The sequence below is a fragment of the Podarcis pityusensis genome (genome assembly GCF_964106645.2).
Source record: "Podarcis pityusensis genome assembly, chromosome: 16".
Classification (NCBI taxonomy): Eukaryota; Metazoa; Chordata; class Lepidosauria; order Squamata; family Lacertidae; genus Podarcis; species Podarcis pityusensis.
The window spans coordinates 33,189,558-33,206,253 of NC_138041.1; the positions used below are offsets into that span (position 1 = coordinate 33,189,558).

Genomic DNA, 16,696 nt, shown 5'->3' on the forward strand with positions numbered 1-16,696 from the left:
AGAAACCCCTCTCTATCCTCCATCCAGACAAGCAAGATTTACAGGCAATCTCCGTTTTAGGCACAACTGATATGTGGGCAATCGCGCGCACAGGATCGAACCCGGAAGTGACCCGGAAATGTCATAAAAGACATCACTCAAAGGGGTGGGGACAGAACTTTCAATTATATGCGATTTCATGCAAGCGCACTATGACCCAGAACACAACCCCCCATGCAGGGCCTTCTCGGTGGTGACACCCGCCCTGTGGAATGCCCTCCCACCAGATGTCAAAGAAATAAACAACTATCTGACTTTTAGAAGACACCTGAAGGTAGCCCTGTTTAGGGAAGTTTTTAATGTCTGATGTTTTATCATGTTTTTAATATTCTGTTGGGAGCCACCCAGAGTGGCTGGGGAAACCCAGCCCCAGATAGGCAGGGTATAAATATAGTATTACTATTATTATTACTATTATTATTACTATTATTATCATCATCATCAGGCTTGCCTGTATTATCAGAGTTCAAGGGCACAATCCAGCCAGGCAAAATCACTCGAGGTGCAAAGGAGAACTAATGAGGCATGTAGTCTGGTGAGAAGGGATATTGCTGGCAATCAGATATGAACTGGGGTGGTTGCCAAGGGTGGTTACCACGCCGCTTCGCCAGCTCCCGTCTTGCCACCTTAGTTCATTCCTCCCTCCCTTTGTTCTTTGCATCATCACAGGTCTGGCAGTGTGGTGGAAGCATGGAGGTGTTGCCTTGCTCCCGAGTCGCCCACATCGAGCGCACCAAGAAACCATACAACAACGACATTGACTACTATGCAAAGCGCAACGCACTGCGTGCTGCTGAAGTCTGGATGGACGACTTCAAGTCGCATGTTTACATGGCGTGGAACATACCAATGACGGTAAGGGCAGGCTGAGAAGGCTCTCAAAGAGACATCGTAGAGTTGTTGACGGTTGTTGGTACACACACACACACACACACACACACACACACACATATCCTGGAAGTTGTAGTTTGATGAGGGACCTGAGAATATTCAGTCTTCTCTGCACAACAACCTTGCATCTGTTGCCCTTTAATTGCCATAGCCGCTGCCCCCTTGCTGAGGATCACTTGGGCCATGTGGAACTAGAACTAGCTCCCTTTTAAAAATGAATTTTCCAAGCTCTGGTTCCCATGTTGCTGGACTGCAGCCTCCCTGATCATTGGCCTTGCTGGCTGGGGCAGATTGACATACAGTCCAAGGAAACCTGCGGCAGTGTGGAGCATTTGGTGTATCTGGAGTGTCAGGTAAAATGTGAAGTGGCTCTTATGAAGAAAAGGAACTCTGCACATGCTCAGAATGCCATCCCCCCATAAAGGGAGTGATGATTTACCACACCCTCCTTCCCCAGGAGAAGGGGAGAGATGGTTTAGCCAGGGAAGGAATGTGGTTGAGCATGTGGGCAGTGTTGCCCAATAGGCAGAGACTGAAGCTAGCTCTGCCCCACACTCTTCTCTCTTCTTCTGTTGGCACCCACCACCATTCCCTTTGCAGTGTGGGCATTGCTAGTGGCCCTTTCTTTGGGGACTGAGTAGGAGTCTTTGAGGGAGTCATTGGTTGGCTCTGGGTCTCCTCTTTTTTGTCTTCTCCACACTGTTGGGCGTCACCTGTGTGACCGGAGGGCCATTGTGTGGTGAGTCCCCCCCCCCAGTGGAAATAATGACACATGACACAATGCAGGTTAATGGGCTAAATAAGGCCACGACTTTATCGGTTACAGGTGATGAGCAGTATTGGCTTAGGCATTGGTTCTAACAGACTATATCCAACTTCAGCCCATCCGCTTGAAGTCCAGGAAGGGTTAACCACCAGTAGGGGAGTCCTGCTGATGCCCATCAACTAGGAACTCCCTCGGGGTCACTGATAGGGGGCGTGCCTTAGGCCCTCACCTCCCTAGGCTTCGGACAGGGCCACGCCCCCTGGAATCCTTTATCGGACTACCCTTCAATATGCAGGGCAGGTGATGGCGCTTCCTCCCCTCTTCCATCCACAGAACAATACCAATGCCTAACCACCAATACCAAGAAAGTTATGACGATTTGCTATGAGGTAGGCAAAAACCAAGTGGCTGGTGCCAATTTGCCAACTGGAAAAATTCCTACCAGGCCCCTCAACGGCAACCAACCAAGGTCATAGCAAGGTCAAGGAAAAGAAAACCTTATAGGGCGGTAGGGTGGGAAAAGCAGGAACAGCTGGCAGGTGGGGAAAGAGGGAGATCCCCTGCTGCGTCCTGCCTTAAATAGGGCAGGCCATGCCCCCAGATCCAGCCAATTGGCTGGCCTGGGGATGGCGCAGCCGGGAATCCCCCCAATCGCGTGGGGCTGGCCTCCAGCTGCCGTGCACATGGTAGGGCCGTGAAGCCCCCAACTCCACCTCCTCCAAAGGGTGGAAGTGGCTTTCCTTAATCTGGCTCTATTGACATTTTGTCCGGGCAGGTGAACAGGTTTAAGTAAGGCCTGTGTTAATATATGAGGCAATTTGGGTTGGGTTGGTCATGCACATTGGGGTGAAGGTTGGCCAATGGAGCCACGCTGTGCATGTCTGAGTCATACCAATGGCAGGAATCTAAACAAATCTTGCTATTTACAGTGTGTGTCTGTAAACTTGCCCAGTAGATGGGACAGATTGAATCCCCATTCCCTTTATTGCTATTCACCTGCCCAGGTGTGTATTACTTGGTTAATTTGCCAATCCCCTAGTCTGTTATCTTTTAAGAAATATAATCTGTTTGCCCATAACATTTTTTTTATCGTGAGTCTTCTTTCTCTTGTGATGGCAAAATCATTTTCCCTCCGTTGTCCTGTCTGATTCAGGATACAGGTGCCAAGGCAAGGTTTGCACCAAAGCTAGGCTTGAGATGTTTACAAATGGCCCTTGCGGCAAGCACTTAAGTGTGATGAAAACCTTCGGTCTTTGCTTCTCTTCCATTACTTTCATATGATCATTTTCTCCAATGAGCTATAAAGCAGGCCTCTAGGGAAAGAAAAATAAAGGCACATTGCTTTATCAGACATAAACCAGCCTTCCAGAAGAGAAAATGGTTTTTAAACATCACAAAAATAACCACCATTTCCTTTCCTTTGGAAAACAACTGCTTTGCAACGGTGGATTCACAGTGGCTTTTAAATTGTCTATTGATCCGTCTATCACTCCCTCTAATATTGAATTCAGGTGCTGAGCGGTGACAAAAAATAGCCAAAATGGGGGCAGTGAAAAACAAGAGGCAGGTTCTGTATCAGCGTACTTGGGGGACCCTAAAGTACAAAAAAATACCCCAAGTCTTTATTACTATGCTTGCACACACACACACACACACACACACACACACATATTAACTTTTTAGCATATAAATTCCAACAATCATTTAACAAAACTTCTTATCTTATACAATATTTTTAGACTTCTGTCAACAACCTCTGAAGATTTTCCGTTTTTTATCACTTGTTCTGCATTTCTTAATTTCTCTATTACTTTTAATTGTCCTTAACTAATAATTTTTTTCAAAGTCTTTCTTGCAATATTTCACAAAGTCCTTCTTACAGAACTTCTTGCAGTCCTACTAGCGTAGTTACTTTATTACTATGTTCAGTAGCCAAATGTGTTGAGGATCAGCTGGAAAAGAAAACTGAAAAATATGAGAGAATGGGAGACTGATTGATTGATTGATTGTGTAGTCCTTCATCCGAAGGGCAGTTCACAGCATAAAACTACAAAATTAAAGCACATTATTATTAGTGGAAATTATTCAAAGTGACATAAGGCACAATAGAGATACTGAAACAAATTATGACAAACACCATCAATAACAACCTAAAGAAACCCCTACACAAGTGAAAAACAAGTCTCAAATACTTTAAAATTGTTCAACTATCCATTGGTCCTCAAGCAGGGGGTGAATTGAGGCATGGAGGTTATGAGTGATTTGGAAAAAGAGTGAGCAATACTTTGGCCTCAGATATGTGAAAGACCAGAGGGTGGTCTTTCCTTCCACACTACCTCTTGGTAGTTTCACCTCCCTCAGAAGTTTGTGAGGGGTGGCCCAGAAAAGACATTCTCTGTGGCAGCTCCTAGGTTGTGGGACTCCCCTGCCTGTCACACCTGAGACAGATGTATTTTTTCAGGCTCCACTCTATTGCTTTGACTGTAATTTGTTTTACACTATTTTTAATACTGAACTTTTTAAATTGCTGTAACCTGCCCAAACACCTTATGATAGAGGACATAATTTTATGTATTTTCTGTTTTTTATATTGTGATTTTATGTTGTGAAGCAACCTGAGATCTATAGGTATACGGTATAGGGCAGTATACAAATTTAATTAATTAATTATTAATGGCACAACAACAACAAACACAACAACAACAAATAAATGATGGGGCAAATGGAGATATTGGACTAGGAAGGGCTGAAACCCTCCCTCCCAAGTATCTCCTTTCCCCTTTGTGATGCTTCATGATTCTTTCAATGTGCAGAACCTCCAAGACACACCTGGGGCGAATCTACACTGGTCGGTTATGACGTTAAAAATGCATTATAAAAACGTGACACCAGAGGGTGCTGCAGAGCAACCCGTCGACAATGGGAAATTGCATTGAGAGCTATACAGTATAACTTTTTTAATAGCCTTTAATAGCGTTTTTACAAAGCAATGTAGATCCAGCCCTGGGGCCCCTCATCCAGGATTTTTCCCATTCATTGCAATGGAGGGGTTATCACGATGCATACAGGTCAAAAAGAGTGGCTCTCTCCCCTGAAATGAATCGAGGGCGCATGATCTCACATGGGAACACCATATGCTCACTGGAGCATACATATGCAGGTATATACAGGCGTATTTTGAACTCAGTACAAATCTGTTTACAAGGCATTCTTTTAACAAGCTGGCATCTTTCCTTCACTTAATTCTGTACAGCTTTGCCTGCTTGTTTCTTGACTGCAGACAGTAAATTGAATGCTGTGGTAGCCAAACTTTGACATTCTCCTTCTCCACCCCCACTTCAGATCATCTTCTTTTCTGTTACCAAAGGTTCATTAATATGTATTCCCTGTTCTCAAGGACAGTTGTAGACTGAGTAGCTACTTACACGGCAAGAGAGGGTTGGGGGGGTAGTTTGAGAGAGAGAGAGACAGGGAGAAATCCGCTTGTAAACAAAATGAACAATGAGCATTTTTCAAATAATGAAATTGACTGGAAAATGGCCTAATAGGATTTCTGTGTTTATACGCTGCTGTTGGCCTGTGGGTTTTTTTGTTTTGCAGAACCCCGGAGTTGACTTCGGGGATGTTTCCGAAAGGATTGCGCTGCGGCAACGTCTTCAGTGCCGAAGTTTTAAGTGGTACTTGGAGAATGTCTACCCTGAGATGAGAATTTACAACAATACCATCACTTACGGGGAGGTAATGTATGGTGCTAAATGTCTGTCACAACTCTGCATTACTGTTCCATTTCCCCAGTTCAGGAGGGCTTTTGTACTGGAATGTGAACCAAAGACAGATGTTGTTTCAGCAGTGAAGCTCATCTAAGATCTGGAGGTTTCGCCCTTTCCGGGCTCTCAGCCAGGCCTTGATTTGGGCAGGTGCCTGTATGTGTGTCCCCTTCCTCCTGACTAGTCTCATGCATAATAATAATAATAATAATAATAATAATAATAATTTTTTTATTTATACCCCACCCTCCCTGGCCAGAGCCAGGCTCAGGTTGGCTAACACCAGTAAAATTACAATAAAAAATAAAATAAAAACCAATTTAAAATACAGGTTAAAATATAATTTAAAATGCAGCCTCATTTTAATAGTAGCCCATAGATCTAAACCATAAGGGGAGGAAAACATAAGGGTCAGACTGAGTCCAAACCAAAGGCCAGGCGGAACAGCTCTGTCTTGCAGGCCCTGTGGAAAGATGTCAAGTCCCGCAGGGCCCTAGTCTCTTGTGACAGAGCGTTCCACCAAGTCGCCAATGGCTACTAAAGTTAATGGGTTGCATAACATGGTTTGCTAAGTTAGCCCCCATCTGCACTAAACATTTAAATCTGCATTGCATCACTTTAAATAGCCATGGGTTTCCTCGTAAGAATCCTGTTCCTCTCATAATTTTCAGAGTGGTTTAGAAATCAATCCTTCTTTTCGGAGTATGAAAAATGCTGCCCGCTCTTTCTCTAAGTGAGGCTCTCAGGTATCTTCCTCCAAGCCTCTTCATAGGCAAAAGAGGTCCTTAAGGGGCCCAGTGGTGGAGCAAGCTGATTGGGCACCTGTGGCGGTGTTCGTGCCTTGTGCCCAGGGGCGGGGCCAGCCACCCACAGGGCAGGGCAAGCCTGGGCAGGACGTTCTGCAGGGCCTTCGAAGAGCCTGCCTGCCTCTTCCCACACAGCTGCCCTACAGCTGAGGGGGAAGCGGAGGGCAGACCTTTTGGGGCAGCGTGGAGACTGTGGGCCATAGCTGTCAACTTACAGATCTGAAAATAAGGGATCAGCAGCCAAAATAAAGGATTTTCAGAGCACAGGTATGTTCAGCTTCTGAGCCCCTCCGAGCCAAAGGGAAAAAGCCCAGCCAGCAGCCAAACGAAGCCTCAAGCGGTGGTTCCCACAGCACAGCAACCCGGCAAAGGGGATGTCGCAAGGGAAACCACCGTCACCTCTCCGCTGGGAAGCGCTGAGCAAAGGTGAGTCCCCAGGCAACGCAGCCGATTTGATCGGCACAAGGCATGCAGGCTCCACCCCCCAGTCGTTCTTAGACTCCTTATTGGGTGAGCAATGCAGCCAAGCAACACAGTTGGAGCCTCCCTCCTCCCTGGCTGGCAGGGAGGGAGGTAGAGGAGCTGCTTCCTTTGAAACCCGGGAAATTTAAGGGACATCGTCAATAAGGGACAGCAGTGGGACACGGCGCTGGGATAAGGGACTTTCCCGCCAAATAAGGGACGGTTGACAGCTATGCTGTGGGCACCCAAGCCACCACATCACTCCAAGGAGAGATGTGTTGCTCAGGCACGCTGCCGTGGTGAGCGCCACCCACTATTTTGTCACCCTCCTCAGTGGTGACACCCGGAGTGGCCTGCCCCCACCGTCCCCCCCTTCCTCTGCCCCTGAAGGGGCCTACCTGAGAACCTTGCAGTATCTGATAAGAAAGAACCAGGGATCACCTCTCCCAGGAGGGGAGGAAAGAGTGTTTAAAAAGCTGAGCAGGGATGCAAGTAGGACAATATTTCAAATCCCATATTGCAGGTGGAACAGGGTGGCAAGGCAGAGATTGAAATTGTTTCCTTAAAGCAGGCTCATGAGCTTGTGTCAGATTTGGATCAGAGATGTTCAGTCAGTAGAGCATGAGACTCTTCATCTCAGGATTGTGGGTTCAAGCGCCATGTTGGCTAAAAGATTCCTGCATCACAGGGGGTTAGATTAGATGACCCTTGTGGCCCCCTTCCAACTCTATGAAATTCTATGTAATCTATGTACTGGTTTGGACTATATCACAGGTAGTAAGATTTCAGAAGAAATTACGAATGAATTTCTCATTGCTGGCCCACAGCTTTGTGGCTTATTTGACAATCTCCAGTCTCCAGACTGAGACTCCAGAGGCTGAAGGAACTAAATATGTTGAGGTGGATATAAAACATATTGAAAGGGTTGTAAAAATATATTTCCTACCAACTGAAGTCACTTTTTTTTTTAAGGATGAGTTGTAAAATGCCTGTCGTCGCCTTATACCTGGGTAGCACGCTTGTCGTAAACTGACTCTGCTACCGCTTAACAGTTGGCATTCTTTAATTGGCAGCAGCTTGGGAAGGCAGGTTGGGTGGCCTTGTGGCATGCTGTGCTGTCAGACAATATTTATATTGTGGCTCAGAGCAGAAGGGGATGGAAAGCTTCAAGGATGCTCACAGCCATGGCTTTCCCCAGAAAAAGTTTTTTAAAGGTGAGGAAACTGGTTAGGAGACCCTGGTTTCTCCCACAGAACTACGATTTCCAGTTTCCTGGAAGAGGCACTAATAATAATAATAATAATAATAATAATAATAATAATTTATTTATACCCCGTTCATCTGGTTGGGTTTCCCCAGCCACTCTGGGAGGCTTCCAACAAAGTATTAAAATACAGTGGTCTGGTAAACATTAAAAGCTTCCCTAAACAGGGCTGTCTTCAGATGTCTTCTAAAAGTCTGGTAATTGTTCTTCTCTTTGACATCTGGTGGGAGGACGTTCCACAGGGCGGGTGCCACTTATTGCTTGATGCCAGGGTACCTCTTCATAGCTGAACATAGACCCCATCTGCACTGTACATTTGAAGAAGTATTATACCACTTTAAATAGCCGTGGCTTCTTCACAAAGCCTTCTGGGAAGCGTAGTTTATTAAGGTTGTTGAGAGAACCTCTAGCCAACTCCCAGAGCAACAATTCCCAAAGTTCCCTGAGAAGAGGGATTGACTGTAAAACCACTCTGGGAATTGTAGCCATGTGAGGGGGAACAGGGGTCTCTCAGCACTGTGGTGATAAGTAGACAGTTAAATATGAATGTGTCTAGTTCTCTTTTAAAGCCATCCAAGTTGGTGGCCACCCCTGCCCTTTGTGGGAGCAAGTTCCAAGTTCGTGCCCATCGCTACATCAAAGGCAAGTGTCCTTTAAGCTTTGCTTGTGGGCTTCCTAGAAGCATGTGGTTGTCCATGATGGCAAGCAAGATGCTGGACCAGATGAATCATTGGTCTGACCCAACAAGTCTCTTCTGACATTCCTCTGTAGCAGGACCTGTGTGCTTATCTTTAGATGGCAATCAGGGAGTGTGATGGATTTCATCCAATAGATGGGATCCAGATTTCTCATCAGGGTTATTCAGAGAGGGATTGGGACTGGGCTGTTTACGATGTGTATTCCTAATTCATCATCTTTCATGTCGTACTCCACAAATAAATGTCTAGTCCAAGTCATCAGAATGTGTGTGTTCTGCCTGTAAGGACAATTCATGTCTGCTTTCGCAGAAGAACAAGTTGGCTATGCAGCCCCTAACTGATACGCAAAAGAAGGATTAATGGGGTGTCAGGAGAAGTGAATGAGTTTGTTTTTCTTCCTTCAGAGAGACTACCTGGTGGTTAGCATCCTATTTACTTTGCTTAAAAACAAGTTTAAGCTGCTCCAGAACAGGGAAGGGCTGTGGCTCAGTGGTAGAACATCTGTCTTGCCCTCAGAAGGTTCTAGGTTCAACCCCTGACATCCCCAGCCAGGGATAGGAATGTCCCTTGCCTGAAACTCTGCTTCTCAATGTATTGCAAGCTTTTTGTGGAGATTTGTGAGAATATATAAGACAGCTGGGAGATGTAGGTGCTCGAACCAGGACCTGCCCCCTGTCCTCCACTAAGGCTTTGGGTTAGAGAATTCCCCTACACCGAGGCCAACCTATGTGGCCAACACCGCCAGATAAGTGTTGGTTGGTAACCACTGAGACTGGTAAGGTAGAAGGCCAGGAGCTCAACAGTAGGTGGAGCCAGAACCCATGAGATGTGGAGCCAACTAATGGTAGTTCTAGCCCCATGCTCCTCCTTGTTCTGTTCTAGAATAGAAGGAGAGTGTTGAGACCAAAGAAGAAGAAGCTGACAGGCATTCCCAGCCCCTGGATTGATTTTAAGTGAGAAGGCAGGTGGGAGAGCTGGCTGAAGGCACACATTGGTTGGTGGACCAGTACCCCATTTGCTCAAATGAAGCAGCATTCACTGTTCCAGATTTTGTTGCACTTCAACTCCCATCACCCTATTCTGGCCAGGGTTGGTGAGTGTTGGAATCCATCATCACCTGGAAGTTCCCCATCCCAGAGCTAGGATCATATAAGACATCCATCAGAACATCACAATATTGGTTAAATTTCTCTTTTTCCCTCCCTCCTACCCTGATGTTGATTTCAGGTTCGCAACAGCAAAGCCAGTGGCTTCTGCTTGGACCAGGGTGCAGAAGACGATGACAAAGCCATTCTCTACCCGTGTCACGGCATGTCCTCCCAGGTAGATGAGATCATATGTTATTACATTTCTTCCGTGGCAAATTTGATTTTGTTTGCATTTTAAGGAGAAACTGCCCGATTCATACTTCTTGAACTGATACGTGAACCGAAGCACAGCTGTCCTTTGCAATTTGCATGCCTCCAAACTTTGCATGGAGGCAGAGCTCAGCTATTGTGGCTAGTAGCTGTTGATAGCTTTATCCTCCATGAGTTTGTCCAATCCTCTTTCTACAGTTTAATTATTTTTCTTTTCTCTGTCCTGAATCCTCCAACATTCAGCTTCATTGAATGCCCACGAGTTCTCATGTTATGAGGGGGGGGGGGACACCCTTACTGTTATATTAAAGAAGTGGCCTGCCAAACCCCAATCTCTGCTGAGTGGTAGCAAGACATAAAAATGCAAGTTATTAGGGGTGATTAGGGGGATATGTTTATATCATCATCCTCAAACCTTTTATTGGCATCACATACAAACATCCAAAACAAATCAATGCAAAATTACCACTTCCCCAGTGGCCCAAAACATTTGCTAGAAGAAAGGAGGCAGAACAGTCTATCGTCACATCTCTAGGTCTCCAGGAAGATCAGACGTCTGCAGTGTATTTCGACGACAAAAAACCAAATAGAGATATTTAGCCACTAACTTGGTGAGCTCCTGATCATTCCCCAGTAATAGAAAATGTATGACCTCCGACTCTGGTTTCCACTTGGGGATACAGAGTTGATCTAGAAATTGCTGATGGAGATCAGCATATAGTTTACAATTAAGAACCATATGTGTAAGGGTTTCCACCAGGTGGTCTTCACGCGGGCAAGTTCTTTCTCCTTCCACCCTGCCTGAGAACCTTCCCCAAAGGAGGTTGGATGGATTTGAATTAAACCTGGCCAGCAAAAATGCCCTTCTTTCTTGAGGGTTAAGCAGAAATTCAAGGTAATTGTGGTTAGTTTCATGTGCCCAAGAAAGTTGAAAATAAAGAGGGGAACATGTGTACATGTCAGGGACTGAACTGAGGGGGACAAGACTGAGGAGGAACCTCCTCCTGAGCTTTCCAGAGAAGAGGAAGGCAGTACTGAATTACAGCAGTGGTTTGAGGAAGATCACAGCTCAGAGACGGGTGAACAGAAGAGCTGGGAGGTGTTGGGAGAAGAGAAGGGGGAGACAGAGACAGAGCAGCCAGCTGATACATTATCACTGGAGAGCATTTCTGACCCTCCGTCTCCCAGAACCCGGCGTGCATTGAAAGTAGAGAGCAAAGGACTCAGAGACTATTAGCCCCTGGTGGCTGCCATAAGGGGAAGTGCTGTTGCTAGGAAGGGAGTGGGGAGGAGCTCAGTTAGAGCACTACCATTTTAGGGAAGGCTGCATTCCTTCATCGTTCTCTGTGAATTATTCAATAAATTGCTTGGTAAGAACTCTTATAATTTCTCTGATTCTGGGCTGCCCCGTGGGAGGGAGCTGATTCCACAAAGCCTGACAGTATACTAGGACAAATTCTCACTAAAATGCTGGTGAGTTTTCATGAGGGCTTTTTAAAAAGACATTACAAACTTGTGTCGAAATGTGGAGAAGTAAATGTAAGACTTGAGAAATATTAAACTGAGAGTGAACATAACTGACATATTTGCCCATCCATAAGTACAACTAGATTACAAATGATGAGATACATTTCAGGGAAGGGACGGGAAGGGTGGAAGACCATCTGTTTTGCATGCAGAAAGTCCCAGATTCGTTCCCTGGCGTCTCCAGACAGGGCTGAAAAAGACTCCTTGTCGGAAACTCTAGAATCATAGAATTAAAGTTAGAAGGGACCCCAGGGGTCATCTAGTCCAGCCCCCTGCAATGCAGGAATCTCAACTAAAACACCCCTGGCAGATGAACATTCAATCTCTGCTTAAAAACCTCCAAGGAAGAAGAGTCCACAACCTCCCAAGGGAAACTGTTCCACTGTCAAACAACTCTTACTGTCCGAAAGTTTTTCCAGATGTTTAGTTGGAATCTCCTTTCTTGTAACTTGAAGCCATTGGTTTGAGTCCTACCATCCAGAGCAGGATAAAACAAGCTTGTTCCCTCTTCCATGTGAGAGCCCTTGAGATATTTGAAGATGGCTATCATAACTCATCTCAGTCTCCTCTTTTCCAGGCTAAACATACCCAGCTCCTTCAAGAGCTCCTCATAAGGCTTAGTTTCCAGATCCTTGATCATCTTGGTTGCCCTCCGTTGCACAAGTTGCACAGATGGAGAATCAATGCCAGTCAGAGTAGGCAATACAGTGGTACCTCGGGTTACATACGCTTCAGGTTACATACACTTCAGGTTACATACGCTTCAGGTTACAGACTCCGCTAACCCATAAATAGTACCTTGGGTTAAGAACTTTGCTTCAGGATGAGAACAGAAATCATGCTCTGGCGGCGCGACGGCAGCGGGAAGACCCATTAGTTAAAGTGGTCCTTCAGGTTAAGAACAATTTCAGGTTAAGAACGGACCTCCGGAACGAATTAAGTACTTAACCCAAGGTACCACTGTATTGAGCTAGACGGACCCAGTGTTCTGATTCAGTATGAGGCCACTTCCTACATCCCTTCCTGTGTTTCTAGGCACCAAGGGTCCGGGGGCAGGATGGAGAGGTGTGGTCAGTATTGCTTCCAAGTTTGGGAGGGCCCTTTGACAAGACACCCTCTGTGACCCCACCCTCAGTGAATCTTCCCCCTCATTGCAGCAGATCTAAAGAGCTCTTGTCAGTGGTCCACACTGAGGAGCGGGTCCTCAGCAGATACACAGGCATGCCAACCCTTGATGCCAGCCCTGGGCATTGGGCATTCTTTCTTCAAGCCTATTGAGATGCTATGCATAAGCTTGAGCCTCATAGTTCTGCAGAGATTTGAACCCAGGTGTCTTGAGTATATATCCTACAGCTTAATATTTCCATATACTATTTTTGTACTGTGTATTTTGGGTCGATGGACCACAATAAAATCATGTGTGTGCCTGTGTTATTAATTCCACCACACTGGCTTTCAGTTCGTCTCTTGCAAAAAAAAAGAAGCAAGCAAAAAAAACCCAACAACCATTTGATATTTTAAATGGATTTTTATGTTACAGGAACTGTATGACACATTTTCTGTGCAAAGAAAATGCTAATGGGATGCATAGTTGTGCTGTTTCCATGTGCAGTCAAAACATTTCAGCTATTCCTCTGCCAACAACTTACACACATACACTTTGTACTTCCAGCTCACAATTAACATGCATTCATGGATTTTATACACATTTTCTTTTTAAGGCATGTGGGGCTCTGGCTGAGGGATAGACTGAGTTTGCTAACGCAGCACTCCATCTCCCTGAATGGACCAGCCTCCACTGCCTAGAGGGGTGGTGGAATCTATGTCTTATAGTAGACGTTGGACAGCCACCTGTTAGCGGTGCTAACTCTGGTTTTCCTGCATTGAGCAGGAAGTTGTGCTGGGTGACCTACCAGGACCTTCCCAACACTATGATACTATGCATTCACCTCCTCCCACCACCAACCCCAAGGCTGTCAATCCATCTCTCTTCTGCAGGGGCAAACAAAGGCGTCGTGACACCCGGGGCGGGGCGTCCCTACATAGGGCGCATGTGCGGCGTCGCTACGTAAGATGCATGCACCCTACATAGCGATGCCACACATGCGCTGTACAGAGCGGTTTGCCGGTGGCGCCGCTCCAGCACCATACGGACAGTACTGGGATCCTCTGCTTGCGGCTGCAGCCATGAACAGAGAATCCTCCGTTCGCAGTTGTAGTGGCAACAGAGGGATCCCACTGCTGTCCGTACGGCGCTCGAGTGGCGCCAGCGGCAAACTGCTATGTACAGCGCATGTGCGCCATCATTATGTACAGCACATGCGTGCGCCGCTGCACATGAACTATACATAGCGGTTTGCTGGCGGTGCCTGGATCCTCTGCTCGCGGCTACAGCAGCGAACGGAGGATCCTCCACATGCGGCTGCGCAATGGCTGCTCGTGCAACCACGAGCCCCATGGGGTGCCTTATTGTCACCCCCCCCCCAGACATGGTGCCTGGGGGCGACCACCACCCCTGCCCCCCCCACCGTTGTGACACCACCGCTCTTCTGCACCCTGTGCAATTCAGGTCTTTAGTCATGGCCACATCCAATCCTTTAAACTTTCACTCAGTATTAAATACACAGTTTTAATCTTCTCAGGACCCATAGGGATTTCAGCCCATATATTCATATTTCTAGGCTTGAATTTTGAATCATTTCTTTAATTATTATTATTTTTTCATTCTAAACCATTCCTCTGCATTTTGCCCTAACCATTCAAAGACGATGATTATTATTTTATTCCGTGTGCCTTGAGGTTTTAAAAGAAAATCTCTTCTGATCATGCTTCTATTGCTATTCCTTACTTTTTAATGAAAATCAGATAACATTTAAATCCCAGATGGTCCCCCTCCCCACATAACCCTCCTCCTACAATGCCATTTTAGCCCTTTCTGATGTGTCTTCCAAATTGGAACGGCATTAATGAATTGTCACTCATGCGTTCATGCATAAATAATTCTGACCTTATCACCCACCAAACAATTACCTGAAGTTTAGCCGTACATGTTATTGGTTTGGACTGCGGGTGTCAGCTTGAACATTAATATTACAGGCAAAATTATGTGTGTGTGTGTTCCCTTTTTAATTGTTGCAGCTGAACCAGCTGGGTGCTCTGTTGTCACTATCACAACATCCATCTTGGATGGGCTTGTGGCACTTTCCACAGCAAATTTGGCCTTTGGTAAATTGGGGGTGAGGAGGGGAAGGAAGACAGAAACAGAAAAGAGCCACTTAATTAGACTGAAGTAAGGTTTTCGTGGAGAGCCCTATTTAGCAAGATGCTGACACAAGTTCACCCGGCTTTTAATTATGTTGGCCATTTTCCTTTGACCAAACAAAGGGGGCCGTCCACATCCTCCAAGAACCTGCCTTGTACAAAAGGAACACGATGAGGGGAAATGGTTCTGGCTGCCCTATATTTTTCTGACAATCGCTTGGCCCAATGGTATTGTTGTGTGCCACCCCAATCTCCAAGTGGAATTCCCAGAGTTCTAGGCACTTACCCAGGGTTTGTGTTTCCTTTGGAGAATGAGGCACAGAGGAGACTGTGGTGTCTTTGTGATGTGTGGTTTATTCACACATATATACAGCCTGAGCCTATGATGGAATGGTTCGCAGCATTAACACTCCAATAGGGTCTTCTCCCTTAGATTCAAGCAGAAATCAGCCATCTTTTTTTCATTGCCTTTCCAACCTGCTTTCTCCCCCTTTCTCCCCCATCACACACAACTCTGCCCTAAGATCACATCAGGAGGAAACTAGCCTGTCTTATATTTTAACACTTGTTAGTATTATAGGGATTAGAATTCTGGCACCCACCAAGTCATAACACTATTTATTGATGTGTTAGTTTTATTGAATTATGTATAATCTGCAATGCACACACACACACACACACACACACACATACACACAGAATCATCCAACAACAATAGCAACATCAATAAAGACAGTTTGGTTAAAAGGGGGGAGTGTCACATTCCAAGGTCCTGTCTGAACTGTTCAGGGTTTTTTTAAAAAAGGGGTATCAAGTTCTATTGGCAGGGAGTTCCACAGGGCAGAGAGTGCCTCATTAAAAACTCAGTCCATGGTAAAGGATGATTGAACCCCAAGGATGTGGGCAACCACCAAGTTTCCCATCAGAAGTTCTCAGCAACTGAGGTGGAGCATAAGGAATCAGGTGGTACTTTGGGCCACATCCAATATTAGCCCTGCTCAGAGTAGACCCTTGAAATTAGTGGGCATGAGAAACTTTGGTCTATTTGTTGTAATGGATCTACTCCAAGCACATCTTAGTTAACCACAACCCTTTGTGAATTAACAAAATGACATTGAACCCGGCCTGGAGGCAAATTGGCGATAACTATAACAGCAACAGTCACCCTCAAAGCATCTCGTCTTAGAATCATAGAATTATAGAGTTGGAAGGAAACTCCAAGGATTATCTTAGTCCAACACTCTTCCTTACACTTTATCTTCCAGAGAATGTCCCTCTGGGCTTTGATTTTCTATCTCCCCCACCCCCACCCCGCCCTCCATACCAGAAAAGCTGGATGAAATATCGTACGCATGTGAGCCAAGACACCTTGTCATGGTCCGGTCCATGGGCGATCAAAGTCCTGGCTGAGGATGTTGGGACCGGGGGCAAGATGGCAGGGTGGGAGCAGGAATGAGAGTCCAGAAGCCAGGAGTCCAGAAGCCAAGAGTCTGAGGGTCAGAGAGCTGGGAGTCAAGAAGCCAAGGGTCCAAGGGTCAGGAAGCAGGGAGTCACGAAAACAAGGGTCCAAGGATCATGAAGCAAGGAGTCATGAAGTCAAGGGTCCGAGGATCAGGAAACAAGAAGCCAAAGGCAGGAAGCGTGTTGCTGTGGCAACGAGCCAAAGGGAAATGCTGACCTTGTATCCCTTCCCGGCTCTTGCCACCAGGTGCTGTGGGTTACCAATTGGCCTCACCTGTGTGGCCACGCCTTGCCTCTTCAGAACAAACTTAGGAAGGCCCCAGTCCTGCAAAACCCTGGTGGTCACAAGGCCTGGCTCCTGCACGCACTCCTGACACACCTGGTTAATTAGGATAG

General features: G+C 46.1%; 1 protein-coding gene across 2 annotated transcripts in view; it reads left to right on the forward strand.

Annotated features, from left to right (window-relative positions):
* The window catches only part of GALNT9 (polypeptide N-acetylgalactosaminyltransferase 9), a 180,975-nt gene that overhangs the window by 154,734 nt on the left and 9,545 nt on the right, over nt 1-16,696 (forward strand). For both annotated transcript variants that reach the window (XM_080985163.1, XM_080985164.1), the window contains 3 exons: nt 709-894; nt 5,297-5,434; nt 9,921-10,016. In XM_080985163.1, the coding sequence (XP_080841289.1) occupies nt 709-894; nt 5,297-5,434; nt 9,921-10,016 (420 nt within the window). The remainder of the gene's footprint in view (nt 1-708; nt 895-5,296; nt 5,435-9,920; nt 10,017-16,696) is intronic.